This window comes from Larimichthys crocea, chromosome III (genome assembly GCF_000972845.2).
Source record: "Larimichthys crocea isolate SSNF chromosome III, L_crocea_2.0, whole genome shotgun sequence".
NCBI lineage: Eukaryota > Metazoa > Chordata > Actinopteri > Sciaenidae > Larimichthys > Larimichthys crocea.
The window spans coordinates 2,254,943-2,272,682 of NC_040013.1; the positions used below are offsets into that span (position 1 = coordinate 2,254,943).

General features: G+C 43.4%; 3 protein-coding genes across 4 annotated transcripts in view; all 3 read right to left on the reverse strand.

Moving 5' to 3' along the window:
- Nucleotides 1-423, reverse strand: part of dtx1 (deltex 1, E3 ubiquitin ligase) — a 45,621-nt gene extending 45,198 nt beyond the window's left edge. The window contains exon 1 of one of the 2 annotated variants that reach the window (XM_019276563.2): nucleotides 2-421. The gene's annotated coding sequence lies outside the window, so the exon portion shown is untranslated. Of the gene's footprint in view, nucleotide 1 lies in introns of both variants that reach the window. The other variant, XM_027278256.1, reaches the window with a different exon arrangement.
- Nucleotides 424-1,745: 1,322 nt separating this feature from the next.
- slc20a1a (solute carrier family 20 member 1a) lies at nucleotides 1,746-8,313 on the reverse strand. Its single transcript, XM_010753204.3, has 11 exons — nucleotides 8,175-8,313; nucleotides 6,989-7,605; nucleotides 6,772-6,912; nucleotides 6,579-6,664; nucleotides 5,920-6,016; nucleotides 4,694-4,813; nucleotides 4,073-4,264; nucleotides 3,514-3,985; nucleotides 3,244-3,429; nucleotides 3,072-3,156; nucleotides 1,746-3,003 (listed from the first exon to the last, which is right to left on the reverse strand). The coding sequence occupies exons 2-11, from the start codon at nucleotides 7,341-7,343 to the stop codon at nucleotides 2,848-2,850; spliced, it is 1,890 nt and encodes a 629-aa protein (XP_010751506.3). The 5' UTR covers nucleotides 7,344-7,605; nucleotides 8,175-8,313; the 3' UTR covers nucleotides 1,746-2,847.
- A 4,241-nt stretch (nucleotides 8,314-12,554) lies between these two features.
- vgll4l (vestigial like 4 like) lies at nucleotides 12,555-16,600 on the reverse strand. The gene is made up of 5 exons (XM_010753206.3): nucleotides 16,149-16,600; nucleotides 14,497-14,620; nucleotides 14,125-14,401; nucleotides 13,536-13,617; nucleotides 12,555-13,403 (listed from the first exon to the last, which is right to left on the reverse strand). Exons 1-5 carry the CDS (start codon nucleotides 16,213-16,215, stop codon nucleotides 13,102-13,104), a joined length of 852 nt encoding a protein of 283 aa, XP_010751508.1. The 5' UTR covers nucleotides 16,216-16,600; the 3' UTR covers nucleotides 12,555-13,101.
- Nucleotides 16,601-17,740: the final 1,140 nt, after the last annotated feature.

Consider the following 17,740-nt stretch of genomic DNA (forward strand, 5'->3'; position numbering starts at 1 on the left):
CCTGCTTTCCCCCGAACCGGAGATCCAAACGCACGTCCCGCAGCTGCGCGTAATCCAGCGTTAGTGCAGAAAACCAAGACGTCGTTTCATCCCCCGTGAATCTGCTCCAGACTCCAGTACAGCAGCTTGTTGGTCCGCTGTGTTAAAGTGAATGCATGCCCCAGTTGCGTTGGTTGTCAGTGTGTGTGTGTGCGGTGCACACGCGCAATTTCTGCCAAAACATCACGCGTTTTTTTAAACACGCATTTAATTTTTTTTTTTTTGTGCCGGAGCAGCAAATTACGCACAAACGTCCAGGACGCACCTGTGTGGACACAGCCGACAAAAACCAGCCAAAGTGGTCAATTAAGACAAAATGAAATGATAGGACTTCCGGTGTCTGGTTTCAAAATAAAGCCCCTGCTGACACAGTGAGAGAGGGAAGCAGATCAGATGGAGAGGTGGTTACATAAAGCAAAAAAACAGAAACATTCAGTGTGGAGTCACACAGCAGACAGGAAAGACAGAGAGGTCAGACTGTGATAAGAGCTCAGGCTGAGTACTGACAGTAAACCACACAGATAAAAATCAACTGCAGTCAAACTTCAGGTTTGTCTGTATCAGCTTTCTTCAGGATGGGTTAAATCTGGGGCAACTGGACTTGGCTGTAGACCTGTGAAGATGTTTCATCCAAAAGATCTCCAGCTGTCCCAGATTTAACCCATCTCAAAGATTTCTCTCTCCTGGTTAGACTTAGACATCAAAACCATGGAAAACTATTAAGTATCTATTGATAATATCAAACCTGGGTTGATGAATTTGAGTTACAAAATAAAAGAAATGTTCATAGAACTGTGTAAATAAAGCAGTGAGACACATCTGTCATGTCATACTGATGATGTGTTTACTTTACTGATGGCATCATGTCTGATAAAGTATCTGAAGCATATTTTTATTTTATTGCCTTATTTCATGGCACCTTCAGATGTAGATTAGAATCCAATAGTCTTGTCTGAATCAGAATTTTCCTGGATGATTGATACCGATGTTGTTGCTTGTGATAACAGAACTGAGCAGTCTGCCACAGTTCAACAGCTTCATGGAAAATCCTGCAAAATGAGACAACAGCACCACCTGCTTCCAAAATAACGCACCTGCAAACAAACAAGGAATATCTGGCAATCAGCAGAGAGCTTTTCTGGCTGGATGATCAGTGTTTTCATATATTAAAAAGGCCTTTTCCTCCTCTGGTTACATCCTGACACAGACACACATGTTGTTTCTCACCATGCACATGACAGATTCACAATCAAAGGAACCCTTCTCAGTGCAGGCAAGAAAAATAAAAAACTGGTCAAGTGATGAATAATTCATCCATGAATCATTCATCCACTTCAAACTCCACCAGTGGCCTCAATTATTTGGAGAGCAGCACTATCATGTGGCCTTTTGGTGTTAGTGAACCTCTTCTGGTGTTGTGGAGCTGCAGTGTGTCTGACATTAGCTGTGCTGCAGCAGTAGTCAGCTTTACAATACAATAAAATAAAGATATCAGTGTGTTTGTGCCTGGATTGCTCAGTGGGACATTTGTAGAATCAAGTCACTGGTTTATCTGAGAAAAGCCCTCATATAGGTGGCAGAATATAGAAGTATAGTTGTAAGTGATGCTGCTAAATACTGGACATGAAAACATGTAGTCTGTGTTTGTTGTTGTTGTTTTTATTGGATTTGTTTTTAGATCATGGCATGGACGTAGAAAATGTGACGTAGAACAGCCACACTACAATACAAAAAGTACAAATATTTACATAATAACAAACAGTTATAATAAAAGACAAAGTGACGTGCTACAAAAACACAAAGAGACACAGAACGATTCATAAATCAGACTTACTTCATTTGATACTAAATATGAGATCTGAGATCCTCAATAAATGCTTTCCAAATTCGGTCAAAGGTATCAGAGGCGACATTGGCATTGGTAACAGGTAACAGGTATCGTGCGTCTCAGTTTCCCAAGTTTAAAGATGTTGCAACACCTCCTGCAGCCACTGAGTCCAGCTTGGCGGATGATCTTAGTGCTACCAAAGTGACAAATCCAGTTCCAGTGAGATCAGATCACAGGGTCCGACTGAATCACCATGAGAAACATGGGACAGCGTTTTGAAGATTGAGCTCCAGTAAGTGGACAGTTCAGGACCACACGAGGGTTATGTGATAATCTGCATCTGTCACATGTTGAATCTACGTCTGGGAACATTTTAGAGAGTTTAACTTTAGAGGAATGAAGGCAGTGCAGCACCCTAAACTGAACGAGGCCGATCCATGCACAGACTGAGGCCGTAAGCTCTGCAGGGCTTTTTCTGCACCTCTCTGCCATCACAGCTACCCCAAGACAAAAGGAAAACACTGGTGACCCATCAGGCAAATCACAAAAATGAATCTTTCTTGGGAATTGTAGCTGTTTAATCATATTTAAAAATAAAACGACCTCATTAACCCCTCCCACAGTAAATACAAGCAGTGAAAAATGTTTAATAGTGAGTAAAATACATGGAAATTCTTTCAAATCAAGCAACTCCTTTAACACGCAAACATAGAATATAACTGTTCTTTTTCCTTTTTTTTAAATCTAAAGTTTGGATTTTTTTTTTTTTTGCTTTTATACAAATATACATATGGATATACAGGATCACAGACTTCTGGATATGTGACAGTGTTATTAGATCCTACATCATTCATGGACATATTCCTATGAGAACGTCATTGGTTTGACCTTGAGATGACATTGAATGATATCATAAACATCACTGATAGAGACCATAGGGAGCATGTTCTATCTGTTACCCTGTCAGTCGTACAACAAGCTCACAGAATAACGTATATGAAAAGAGCCATGATGGCGGCGCTGATCAGCCCGGAGATGGGAACCGTGACGAACCACGCGATGAAGATGTTCCTGAACAGTCGCCAGTCGACTGATTTCCTGGAGCGCAGCCATCCCACGGCCACCACAGATCCCACCTGAGTTCACATGACAGAAACGTTATAAAAGTACTTTGAGAAGGTCGAGCATATTCACGTTTCCTCACCTTGCAGTGGGTTGTGCTGACAGGAAGACCAATATTGGACGCCACGACAACCGTGACTGCCGAAGCGAGCTCGATGCTGAATCCACTGAATTGGAAGAAAATCCATTAGTATGCTTTAAGAATGAGATTTATCGGAATTTTAGTTGTTATAGGATATAAATATGTGGCGTACCTTGAGGGTGTAATGGGTGTCAGGTCCTTGCCCATGGTTTGCATCACCCTGCGTCCCCACACCCAGAGTCCGGCACAGATGCCAACTCCACCATAAAGAAGCAACCAAATGGGTGTCGGGGAGTTGGACACCACCGAGCCGCTCTCGTACAGAAGCCAGAGAGCCACCAGTGGACCGATCGCATTGCTAGTGATATGAAAACATCTGTAAATCCTCTGGATGAACAGCTCACATAGAAATTCTTGAAGAGAAAAGCCGCCCCTGCCTTACCTGACATCGTTACCTCCGTGAGCAAAGGAGCCAAAGCACGCCGTGAGGATCTGCAGGAACTGGAAAAGCGTGGAAACGGCTGGTTGGTCGACCTCCAGCTCATCGTCTTCCAGAGGGAGGTCCGTGCCAGCTTCCTCGGTCACGCTCCCGTCCTGGATCGTGCTCCCGCTGGTCATCGCCGAGCTGTAGCTGCTGTGACTGTCCACCCTCGGTCTTCTCTGCAGTCCGCCGTCCAGGTCCTTGTATTTGGGATCTCCTTGGATGCCATAAATGGCCATGGTGTAGGAGGTGTAGCTGTTGTTCCTCCTGATGGGCCGCTCTTCTGTGTCACTGTCGCCGATGCAGTCGCCGACTTTAGCCATGTGCAGCTTGTGTAGCAGGTCTTTGTAAAGGCCGGAATCTTTGTGGATGGTGTGGGACCGTCCACTGTGAGGGTCGGTGATCATCATGGGACCAACGGTGCCGTTCAGACCTACATCAATACATTTCAAATCAACTGGTGAACAAAGTCAGATGAAGCAGAGATTAGTTCGTTCATTTCAGTCCTTTTAGTTCTCACCGTTGGCTTCCATGTCGTTGTTGTCCAGGTCGGCTTCCTCTGAGCCTCCGAGTTTGAACGCCACCTTCTGACTGTCAGCTGGGGGATCCTGGGGTTGAGGGTCATGAGGTATCACCGGCTGCTCTGCTAGCGCAGGTTTGCTGGAGGTCTTCTCCATTAGTGGAGTTTCACAGGGAGCAGCAGCTGTTGCTCCTGAAGTACAGTACAGCGTTCAACTCAGAGTCAAAATTTGCAAAGTTTTTTGGATTAGCCGGGAGCCGGTGGAGCCGGTGGAGCCGGTGGAGGCAGGACTGCCAACAACGTCCATGATTTATACAGTCTATGGGATGGATGCAGGGGCAAGGAGCTGGTTTATGTGATTGCCTGATTATTGAGCAGTGATGTATAAGTATAGAATCGGGGTACGACTAGACATGTTGGCTCTTCTTGCTCCATTTCAGCCTGTCTGTTTTTTAAGCACACCACTTTTTAACATATGTATTCTAGTGACTCAAGATGTTTGCATTCAGTTTCAGCCAGAATAACAATATCTTTCACTGCTGACCAATGTGCATAACACTGGTTTTCATTCAAAATGCACTCATGAATGGAGGTCAGTACGTCAGGAAATGTTTTACTCACGTTTGATTTTCTTCTTGAGGCGCGGACACACAATGAACCAAACCACCAAAGCCGTGACGAAGGCACAGCCCAGCGAAATGCACAGCGTGCCCCACCATGGCAATTTGTCAAAACCCAGCACTGTGCACACGAAGACAAGACAGAACAAGACAGGGACATGAGAGAGAACTTCGTCTCAGATGAGGAGAAACAGAAACTGAAATGAAAAAAGCTTGTTCCTACACACTTTAATCTACTTTCAAACACCTGTTTGGTCTATTTTAGGAGCATGACCTTTCATCATGTGATAGTTCCAAGTAAAAAGAGCGATCGTTTTTTTCCAATGTAACCACGCCCATGCTTATAAGCTATGTCCAAAGATATACAAAATGTCCCAGTGGCCATGCCAACGGTCAGTACAGACAACAGTATCAGCGAGAATACAAACTCCTCTAATCAGATAGTGAGAAACAGACTTCTAGTCTTGCAGGCGAGTGATAAGCAGTGTGCACACACTTCTTTTAACGCTAGCACAACATGCTGAATGGTTGCTGCTGTGACTGAATCAACACAGGTTAGTGTGACTTACCTGTTTGCTCTCGCAGACTCTTGCAGGTTAACAACAAATCAAACGGCCACAAAGTAAAAGCAGCGACTTCTTCCATCATCAGCGTGGCTAAGAAGCCGTAATAACCACAAACATGCAACAGCTCAAGTGTGTTCAAATGAAAAGACAATGGCTTTGTGTGTCTCTGGCATGTGTGTGTGTGTGTGTGTGTGTGCAGTATCAGTGTGAGGAGTGAGCTCTGCTCACACACACCGGCCTGCAGCCTTCAGTGAAGGGCCCAGGCCAGTTGACTTCTCGATAAGTTCAATCCTGCAAATGAAACAAAAAGGAATGGAGATTGTCCGTTTAATAGTTGTATCTTTCTCAGATTCCCATTCATCTGCTTCTACTTTATTCTTGTTGTGTTTGCTGGCTTTAGGCTTCTGCGATCCTGTTTTAATTAGCGTCTGGAGTTTTAGTATTGTCTTAAAGGGAGCAGTTCATCAGACAGAAGACTTGATGAAATAATGTCCACAGGAACAATCTGAAATATTAAAAATCGTTCTCGTTCTTTGGCACCTATGTTTACTCAGACCTCACCTCTCCCCGGGGGGGTTTGTCAACAGCTGCCCGTGTTGGTGCAGTGCAGTAAGTGAGAATTAAAAGAAGTGTGGGTGTGGTGTGTGGAGTCGGTACTCACGTGGTGCTCCTGTAAACATGATGGAGAAGAGGTTGATGCCCATGGTGATGGCGTAGAAGATGGGCAGAGCTCTGAGACCGTTGGGGAGGGGGTCAGTCTGTGGGGATAAATATTACTCATTACTCTTTCACATGTGGGAGCTGAGATGAGAATATTGATACCGCTCTGAGGTTTGTACAGTAAATAGCACCAAGCACATTGTTCAGTGCCTACATCACCTCAAGTCTCATGAATTAGGCTGACACACTTTCTTCCTGGAGTCTCTCTCTGGTCTGAAAATGTATTTATTGAGCTTTATAGGAGCTGGTAGGTGGATTTTGTTTTGTTTGGACAGAGTCAGGCGAGCTGTTTCACCAAAAATGACAAAACTTTCTCCTCCTCACACCATCAGTCATCTCTCAAACCAGTGGATATATCTTGTGACCCTTTGACTGGGGTGGAACCACAGTTTGGGAAACCACTGGACTACATTAAGTAGAAGAAGAGTATATTTGATAAGAACTGATGCAGCAGTATTAAAAATCTATTTATGTCATATATAAGTATGTAGCTTTTATATAATACGACCAATGTATATTCATTTCTTGGAGTTTTGGATGATAATGGAGTATTTTTTTTAAACTTTTAAACACTTGCCTGGTGGTCATTGTTGGACTCACCTTGTTCAGGATGAACTGGCGAACGAAGTAGAAGAGGATTCCTGACATGATGCCAGACAGCAGAGGTGACAGGAACCACGAGGCCACTTTAGAACACAAAAAAACATTCGAAAGATTGTTCATTAATACGATCTCAGCTACATTTCTGTTTCAGATTTAACAGGTAGTTAGAAGAACAACAACACATATTCACCAATGCGCAGTATCTCCATCCATTTGACCCCATGGTGACCTCTGGCTACCATAGAGAAGCCAATTGTGGCTCCAACAATGCAGTGGGTTCCAGAAATGGGGAGCTTCAGGAATGATGCAGCCAGCTGCCACACAGCAGAGCCTGCAGGACAAAAAACATGAGCCGGGGCCTGTTCACGCAGTCACTGCTCAAACATCTTTACGTGTGACGTGCTTACCACACATTGCACTTATCGACCCCGCCATCAGTACGTGTTCTGAGCCGTTGTACATCTGGACGTCGATGATCCCCTGTCGGATGGTCTCGCTCACTTTGGCCCCCAGCAGCACTGACCCCACTGTCTCAAAGATAGTTGCCAGGATGCAGGCCTGACGCATGGTGAGCACTCCGGAGCCCACAGCGGTGCCGAAGGAGTTCGCCACGTCATTGGCCCCCACGGAGAAAGCCAGGACGAAGGCGATGATGAAGCCCACCACCAGCAGCCACAAGTAGCCTGACATGTCAGACTGAGCGGCCACAGCCACGGTGGTAGTGACAGCAGCCAGGGTTGCTAGAGTAGTCGTAGCCATCATTAATTTAAATTTAAACAATAAAGCAAGTCGATGTGTGGTTATTTCACTCTGACTTATGAGGTAATGTGCGTTTATAAATAACTTTCTACAGCAAAATGGATGAAAGAACCTCTTGGTTCAGTTCTAAAAATGTTAATGGCAAGAAATCAGCATGCATTGTGAGCTAGTTGTGCAGAGTTTGTGCGTAGGCTTCATCGTCATGTGACAGGGTAAAGAGACGGGAGGGACATCCATCGTGACAGCGATCCTCTGACGAGACACACTGCGAAAACACACACAGGTTAGAGGTTAGTATTCCTGATTTACTGGTCACGTATTAACAAGCCTAAAACTAACCAAGCAGCATGTTCTGCAGGCATGATTTACAGCAGAGGCAGAGGGAAGTGGGTATGATGAAGTGTTTTATTCCAGTAATAAGTCATTAGCTGCTTATTTATATGACAAAAACAGGAAGAAGACTTCATAAATTATGCAACGTGCAGATTTTATAAGCATGAATATCCCCTAAATAAACAGCACTGCTGTATTTTTGGACACAGGCTGTGACTTCACTGCAGGTCACAGTGTGTTTGCTGTTTCTAACAGGATCCTGGATCTCCATCCTTCTCTGTAGTAGCCTCTAAAACTCCAGTTGCGTAAAGTCACAAATAAATCCACTGTAAGCTTCAGAAAGGGACTTTAAAGCTGTTAATAAGTGTCAGCAGTCACTGTGAACAGACTCAGCATCAGTATAGAAAGTAACGGTATGTTAATCTCCTTAGCTGCTGTTGCATAATTCAAATGGAGCCACAACAGAAATAAATAAATAAATAAAAATATCTGAACACTCACACGTGAGATCCAGCTGAAGGTTCAGGTTCGGGTCCTGGTCCAGTCTGTGCGTCCTGTGCTGTGTGTGACAGTGACAGTGTGTGTTATTCAGTCCTGCAGCCTGTAATGTGTGGAGCGCTCTCCTGTTGGGAGGTGTCGGTTTATATATTGAGCTCATGTTGAGTGCACGCCTTTCCACTCAGTCATGGGACCTCTGCTGCTGCTGGAAGCTAATGTTTAACTTTGTTTGTTGGCACGGAGGGATAATTACAGTTGTGTTTGATTATGCATGGCCGAACCTGAAATCCCCAAATTGTGTTTTTCCTAAAAACCACCACGGAGACACTCTGGATGTTTTGTTTTGGCCTAAATTTATCCACCTCTTGTTGTTAAAGGACATTTCTGCAGGGCTGCAGGGTGTTTGTGCTAATCAGGGTTTATTATTTTGAAGTATCCACTGTAATATTCCTGGATACTATGTATAGTTTTGCTCATTTCGTGTTACTACAAATAAAAAAAAAAGAGCGTGCATGTGCTCACAGGTGACCACAGGTGATGATCACGTGCCAACTCTGCTGCCACCTACTGGCCAAACCTTAAACTTTCAGCATATTCTGGTTATAAACAGGACAGTCTCTTCATTTCTCCTCCAGATTATACATTTGTTATTGTATTATTCTTTTCCCAGAGTCTCTCTGAACTCAGGTTTGCTCTCTGGAGGATCACCTGTAGTGTGTGTAGCTCAGACTGTTAGGAAACTTTGTTACTGATCAACCTGCATACTCACTCTAACTGAGATTGTCAGGGTGTCTTCGGTGTCAGCAGATTTATTTTTTTTCTGGGATGCTACATTGCCTCCAAATGTGCTGATGAGTTCCTCTTCATTACTCATTTATTTAGCTGCAGTTTGAATCCGTGACACGAACGCTACCTGTGTGGAATATTTTGACCTTTTCCAAAAAAAGCATGTGATGGAGGTGACTCACGACTCTGCTGGAAAGAAATGTGAAGGTGGCAGAAAACCTGAATGTGTGTGTGGAAAGTGAAAGTTGATGATGAACAGGTTCATGTTGGTGAAGAGACGCATCTTATTATTTGTCATAAAAATCAGGGTTACACAGCTATTAGGATGTTTTAACTTATACGACGTTGTCTTGAGGGCACTTCCCTTTATTGCTGTTTTCCTGAGACTAACATTATTGTTAGGATAATATTTATGGACACACTGCTGCCAGATCTGGATCAGAACATACCACGATCCACTCATACAACACACCCATGTACATGTAACCATACCGGTATGATTCAACAACAACAGATTACATCACATCGAGTGAGTCACATGCGTCTATAGCTCATCAAGCGAGTGCTAAATGCTTATGTTCACGTCCACAAACCGGAAGAGATGACACCCTGGATACGTGTCACATGATCTAAAGCTGCAACCATTAATGAATCAGTTGTCAGCCGTTAACTTAATCGTCATTTTGTGAGAATAAAACATCCTAATTTTCTGATCTCAGCGTCCCTCGTGTGAATATTTTCTGGTTTCTTTTGGTCCTCTGTGAGAGTAAATGAAATATCGTTGGGTTGTGAACAAAACAAGACATCAACATCTAACCACTTCTTCTCATTTTATGAACAACTAATCGATTAATTGAGGACATGATTGGACGATTAACCCATAATCCACATCAAATCCAATCATCATCATCGGTAGTTGCAACCCTACAATTATCCATCCACAGCTTAGATCGTGGCACAGTTTTCTTCTTTCAATCTGCCAGTTTCTTCACTCTTCAGCTGTAAAAGCTGAGCATGTATTATATCTGTGGACTGCTCCTTGCATCATGTATCTATTTATTCCACTTCTTCTCACCAGATTCTTAAAGATATACAGTTCAAGTTCTGTGACTTTCCTTTGAGGATCAGATACGCTGACATGTGATGGTAATGTTCCAAGTACATCAGTCAGTGGATTACATGGAACCAGAAACCTTTAAATGAAAGCAGATATCAAATCTTTATCAAAGACCTTATTTAATAAGTATAAAGACTTTTTAGGCTGCACGTCTCTTCTTCTGCTTCTTTAAATCCTGGTAATCCTCTGTATGGTTCTTTAGAAGTTTGCAAAATAATAAAAGAGCTACATTAAATGTCTTGGTCCCCAAAGGAGACATGCCTGCCTGTCATCAATGATGCTTCATCTGTGCACACTCCGATGCAGTTTGTCTGAAAAGTATAAAAGAGATTTGAAACCTGCTTCGAGAATAGATGTGACATCTACAGAACGACCACAGGTTCGAGCTTCTCCTTCTTCTTCTCATCGTCCCACTGCTGCCATGTTCAGGTTTTGTTCTCTTGTGTTTGCAGAGATTTTTACAGCTGATTCTTTGGAGTTGCTTCAGGATTTTTCTGTATTTAAAAAGTCGTTTCTGTCCTGAAAGAAGACATTTTCACATTCGTGAGCAACGTTTGCGAGGGGGGTTTTGTCGTCGATTTAAAAATTCCACTTGAGGTCACATGAAATGAAGCTTAATGCACAAAAACCAGGAATAAGCATTAAGCTGCGTTAAGGGTCACATTTTACTTTCTATTGTGGGTTAAACGATTCTGCCCGTTTAGGATGGGGAACACCCGGCGGTCTGAAACCCAACTGTCATTATTTAAACAATTATCCATGATTGCTATCTTTGATCATTTAAATACAAAAGAGGTCGAACCTTTTTCAAGAAATGAATCATACGCTGCTCCACAACAGAAACACACTCATTCCGTGCAATCATGTTCTCATGAGATCAGAGCTGTAATTTGAATTATTTACAAAATGCTTCACGCTTTGTTGACAGTGATATAACTTTTGATAGTCGAGACAAAAGTACAAGAGCTTTCCCAGAGAGCTTGGCCAATCTCCTGCGCTGTGGTGCGTTACTTAATTACCACTGCCGCAGTCAAATTGAGTTAAATGTTGTTTTCTGTCATGTTTGAGGGATTCGGAGTCGTCATTATCTTTTTATTGTAGCCTCAAACAACAATGTGCATTTTGTTGTGGAGCAGCTTGAGAAGGTTTTTCTCCGAACATTCTCATGAGCAGAGATCAGCAGAGCTCTGTTCATCCATCTCATACGGCAAACTGTTTTGTGTTTAGAGCATGAGATGCTGTATCTGTAAGCAGGTCGAGGAATTTAAAACATAGACTCACTCCTCGACAGTTATATTGCATAAAATGTTGTTTTTAGCACAATAAAATGTGAACCTGAGTGAAAAGTGATGTCCTGGTGTCTCTCTTTAGTTTCTCAGGGTCACTCAGTCAGAAACAAGTTGACCTGCAGAGCAGCAGCAGAGCTGTGTTTCTTTTTTTTCTTTCTTGTAGCTCTTCGGTGTGCAACGTGAGACCGTTTCTCAGTGACAATGTCGGCTGTTTAAGGTTTACCTAAGGGCCTCTAGATGGCATCAATGCCCCTGTTCAGGTTACACGGGCTAATGATTATACTCCTATGTGGAAATACCAGTTTTAACACTTAATGAAGACAAGTAATAACCAGCAGTTTGTCACTCTTTCCTCCTTTCATGTGTCGAATTGTTCCATCCGTTAGACGTCAGCTTTATGTTGCCGTATCGTGGATTTTCAAGAGGTTCTGGCAGACGTCTTAACTCAGATTACCGATGACGTAAGCGTATGCACTTTTAATGGTTTGCCTTAATGTTTAACCTTCATGTTAAAACACATCCAGCTTCACGTTTCTGCTGCCTGGTTTACACATTTCTTCCCCAACTTGTCAGAGCATTTCGGGTAATTCCTGCCTATTTAAAATGTGGCAACTCTGTAATTTCAAAGCTTTGGATTTTTTTTTTTTTTTAAATGTTGCTTATCATATTTAAAGTTGGACAAGATAGGACATGCAAATAAGTAACTGAAGAGCTGTGTTGGTTCTCATGCTCAGGCCTATATTAGCCCAACCCTTGCTTCCCCTCTTCCCTCCCTCCTATCCCTTGCCAAACAGGATCTGTAGGATCTTACAGAGTCATTTTCTCAGGAGACAGGAATGTCAGAACACAAGGCCTGCTGCCTGCTGGGACATGCACCCTACATTCCCTAACAAACTTACAGGAAAAAGTCCCCAACGTGTTGCTCATACATCTATTTAATTTCCACTTAGTGTGTGGCAACGAGTATAAAACGCCATGTGTCCGCCGGACGTGCTGCAGACGTACACTGACTCACGGCTGAAATTAGGTTGTCTGGTTCACCGCCCTGCCCAGGTTTTTTTTTTTCAAGGTCGGATTCAAAAGTTTTATTAACTTTTAGCGAAGCAAAATTAATAAATCTAATAAATTTTTTAATCCCATGTGACCCTGTACAAATTTACAAACCACAAACACACCAAGGTATTAAAGTATTTTTGAGATTTTTATTTTTTACAAAGTCCTTTTGAAAGTCTTTGTTCTGTGTACAGCTTATAAGCGTAACATCATACAGCGGATAGGCTAGTCATTCAGACTGTAAGGAACCCAAGTGTATCACAACATAAATATAATACAATGAAATCGTGCCATTCAGTTATTGCATTAAGAGAACGACTCAAAGTCAAAGAAATGTAAAGGAATTATTTGGCTGATTTTTTTTTTTTTTTTCAACCATCCCACATCACCATCTACAGTATCTCAGGGACGCTATCGACAAGCAGAGGACAGAAACGTAACAAAACGTCACAAATTGATGCTACATTTGTGTCAGTGTGTCTTAAATCTGAAGCGCACACACACACACACACACACACACACACACGGAGGTCCCAAAGTGACAGCACTCCTGCATCCTGTTAGCTCGCCCCTCTCTCAAACACTATGCGCTGGCGTTTTCCATTGCTCAGCAAGCAGAGCTGCACGCTGTGAAATGTTTAAGTCCAGTTTCTTTCCACGTCGTGGAGGTCGTTTTTTTTTTGTTTTAATTGACAGACCAGTGGCTGGAGGTTGGCGATGAGCTGCTGGTGGACTCTTTGTGGGAAAGATTTGGGCTGTGGCTGTAGGTTGGGGAGTGAGTAACGCTTGGACTGCTTGGAGGTGTGGAGGAACAAGACGTAGACTTGGATTTAATCAGCGGCCACTTGTCTCCCAAAGCCTTGGCGAAGTGGTCGTCGACTGACACGCTGATGGAGAGCTGCTGGGAGCGAGCTTTCTGATAGTTCGCTCCGAGGCTCCTCTGGAAATGCTCCTCGACTACGTGGTCGTAGTTGCATTTGGAAATCACTGCAGGGAGAGTGATGAAGCGTTAAATACACACCTCAATGAGTCAAAAGTGAGTGTGTGCTTGCGTTATGATGCATGCGTGACAACTAGGGAGTGAGCGTCTGATAAGTTCATTCACAGTGTCAGACTGACCTGATGAGTGGCCTCTGTGGACCTCAGATCTGCAGGATGGAGTTCTTGATGAGGAGACGCATGTGATCACAGAGGGACGCATCTGGACACAACAAAGAAATGTCTCGTTAGTTTCATCTCACAGATCTTTAAACCTCACTGCGCACGTCACCCCATCGCATTAAAACAGTGTATAAAGTTCAGTTTGATTCGAAAACCCATTAAACTGGTTGGGTTTGCTCCATGGAAGTCAGATCACTCCCACTTTGGAGGTGGCATATGCAGGTCAAAGACAGAGCAGTCTGTTTGGTCTTGTTGATGGCATTCCTCCCTCCATTGCTCACATTTTCTTCCTGAATCCGGCTGGATTGCATAGCTCCGACAAGCTTAGGCCTGCGAGCCCACTCAGAGGAAGAATGTCTGCGTGCAGCTGGATTCACTGACTACAAATGGGAAGACGAACCACCACTGTGGTTAGCCTGGAGCTACACTAAAGACTAAAGGGTCATACAGTACTACCACTTTTTCATACGATATGACAGACAAACATCCGTGCTCTCTGAGAGGAGCACATGTTTAGGACACGTGCAGAGTGTTGTTGGTGAATTACCTGGATTTGAGTGGCAGCAGAGCTTTTAGTCTTCTCCTCTGTGCTCTCTGGGTCTTTCCTTGGTTTCTTGATGAGGGCAAGAGGTTCATCCATGACTGGTGTGTAGTATACATGGGCAGGCAGAGGGCTGGTCGGACTGGGTGTTGGACTCCAGGTAGACGTGGGGCTCTGTGGCTTGTTAAACACCGAGGGGACTGGCACTGGTGGTTGCGGTGGTGCTGGTGGTGCAGCTCTCTGGGCAGCTCTTCCATTGGACCTGCTCAGTGCCCGCTCTCGCCTGGAACATTGAATCATGAGAATATGTCACATCTCATTGGCCAGTTGAGAGTTTTAACACCGAGCTATCATCGGAAACACGGCGAGTTCACCAACCTTTCCTCCAGTGTCAGGCCTCTCTCGTGGCTGCGCTTGCGTTTGATTGGATACACCGTCGGGCCTCGCGCCCGGTCATTTGTGATATGTCTGTATCTGTCTTCACCTCTGAGGTGTGGCTGACCTGAAAAACAAAAATGAAAGTGCAGATTTAGACTAAGAAGCTTGTCAAAACCTGGAGAAGCAAGAAACGACCAAATTACTGGCAGTGATGGCTTTACTACGTTGACACAGTGTGTGTCACTCGGTGATGAGTAACTGCTTGTTTTGATCCGTCAACCTGCATGACTGCTATTCGTGGGAAAATGTTTTTTTGTCACCGTTAATTGTAAACTCCGTTAACTTGTAGAACTTGATCTACCTGATCTGTGAGGCTTACAACACTGCACAGCTGATTCAATACTAACGGTAAATGTTGTTTTTCTGCATAATGTTGGCAATCAGCCCTATGGCGCAGTCTAAAGGGCACAATCAACAGGTTTTTTTTAATCTTGGAGGATCCAGATTTTTTTGTTTTTGGCGGGGGGGGCGGCACCCATCTGCGAACAAGCCATCAAGGAAAAGACAACTGCACAAGTTGAAACACAGCAACAATGATGTCACCTGTGTGTGGAACAAGAGAAACTTAATGATTTTTAAGGTGGAGGGATACTTTTGCCCTCCACAGGTCTGAGCCCATGTCAATAAACTCACATGTTCACCGTCATGCATGCAGCCAAAGCACAAAGCGTTGTTTGACGATGTAATGGCAGCCTAATTACACCGCAGCCCATTGTTTGACTGTATGCTCAGTTAACACTTGATGGTTCAGAGAGCTTCACGGCTCCTTTGACTGTATTCAAACATGTTGTTTTTGTGTTTTTAAAGGAGCAATCAGCGTGACATGTATCTCCTTATTGAACTCAAACAATGAGCTGATTATCTCGTGAGACAATCAAAGTTGTCCACAGTGTCTTTCCCTAAAAAAAAAAAAAAAAAACCCTAAAGTGTTCAGCGCTCCAATACGCATTTCCTCCAACACACACACTCCAACACCTGTGAGCTTCTCCTTCACACAGTGTGCCATTGTGGAGAGGAGGAGGAGGAGGAGGAGGAGGAGGGGGAGGGAAGGGGAGGGGGGTGCAGGTATAACCACACCTATGCTGATTTTCTAATGCCTCAGGCATGGATATTTCTTCCTTATTAGCAGCGGGACTGTGCAGTCTGACCTTCTGTTTAATCAGATTTTATGAATAATTAACAGAAATACGACAAAGATGTGAGTGAAAGCACAATTTATAGGATCTTAGATGAATCTTAAGGACTTTGAAAGACAATAAGTATTAATAAGGAGTCTTTTATTCTTTATTCTGTAAAGTATCTACTTATATTTTCTCATATTTCACAAAGTATCTTCTAAAAGCTGGACATTCCCGTTAGTTTATATCTGTATTTGTGACTGTCATCACATGTTTTCATTTGTGTTTCCTATAAACACTCCAAAGAACAGAGGAAAAAGTTATTATAAGAAGCACACAGGTGTTAACATGAGATCTAAATATATGAATATATAACATGAAGTGTTTCAGCTTAATAACGAGAGCAGAGATTTAAATCCACTGATCAAGGTGAGACAAGTTGAAGCAACATAAGCGATAAAAAGAAAAGCTCACCTTCTAAAATGTAGACCTTGAAGCCACTGCTCATCCGAGTAATGTAGTGGAAATTAGCCACGGCCATGTCTGCTCTTCTGGTCTTTGTCCGAGTGAAGCCAAACACAGAGGAACACCTTGACTGCTGGATCTTACGGGACACAATGAGCCTCAGTTAGAGATTGTATTGGAAAGGTAATGAGATGCTTTGGTCTGAGCTCAGCCAGGTAAAGTATCAGGTGAGTGCAGATAGGTGCAGTGGCTTTCCCTGTGACTCCTTCCCTGCGCTCGGATTGGCTGCAGCCTGGAGGCCCAATCAAAAGCCCCGGTTCATTCAGCGCTGTTGTTGTCCTTACTAGGCGGAATGAGCTCACAGGTAGGCAGGCCTGTCTCCAAAGGTAGAAAGTGGAGTTGCTAAATGTCACACAGCACCGCAGAATCCACACTGCTTAGAGAAGCTTCTGGTTTATTCAGCACGCCAAAAAAAACAGTGCTCATAAATCTCTTTTTTTAAATTTATCCTGAGCCATGAAGAAGGTGAAGTGTGCCTTTTGTTTCCCTCCATGTAGTCAGCACCTGTCCCCCCTCCTTCCTTCCCTCCCTCCCTCCCTTCTTCCTCCTTCCCTCCCACCTAATCTGCAATCTCACCAAACTGCATTTTTCCGAGTTCTTAGCCCACCGGAGCTCCAGTCATTCCACTGACCTGCCTGTACACGCACGCAGCTGTACTGTGAGCCTGCCTCACTAGTAATCCAAAGACTTTTGTTGATGGCCAGACAAAGACTCCTAAGTCCTGGAAATGCTGCTGCCATGAGAACAATCTTCCCCGAGCACACCGAGGGCAAATACTGTGTGACACTGTGGCCCTGCTGGGGAAATAATTAAGTGTATTTAATTAATACACATGTCAAACATGTCAAACATATGTGTGATATGATATGATTCAATAAACTTGATCCCCAGCACATTTAATTCTGCTGGTGTTTATCGTCCCGACAAGAAAAATGAGAAAGCTGCACATATACATGTCTTGTTATGAATACATGCATGGAAAGTGTCACGTTGAGCTCATACTAAGCCCAACAGTGCCACCCTTAAGTCATACGCTGCAATAGCACGCCATCAAATCTCCCACACTGAGAATTCACAGACAAAAATGTACTCATGATGAAAAGCACGTGAGTTTCGTCACCGCCGGATTCCAGACATTGTCAACATTTTGAAAATGTAAAGAATCCGAATCATACATGGTATGAAGTCTGTGGTATCCCATCAAGTTTTTCTTGTTCTGTAGCATTAATGGTCGTTGTGTGCAGGTCAAACAGTTAACAAAGTGCCTTTCTGTTTACAAAATGTCACGTCTCCTCCTCGCTAAAAGGAGACAGATGCTCACGAGAGCACAGAAACATAACTCAGTTTGTAGTTTGAAAATGAATCCATGTATTATTTGTGAAAAACAGTTTGATAGATAATGTTAAAACATATTTTTATCAAGTGTGGAATGCAACTTTCGAGTATTAAGATAAAACATAGGCTCTATATCGACACTGCTCATAATATAGTGAATAATCATAACATTCATGACACTGTTCATATAAGACAACAAAAAACTT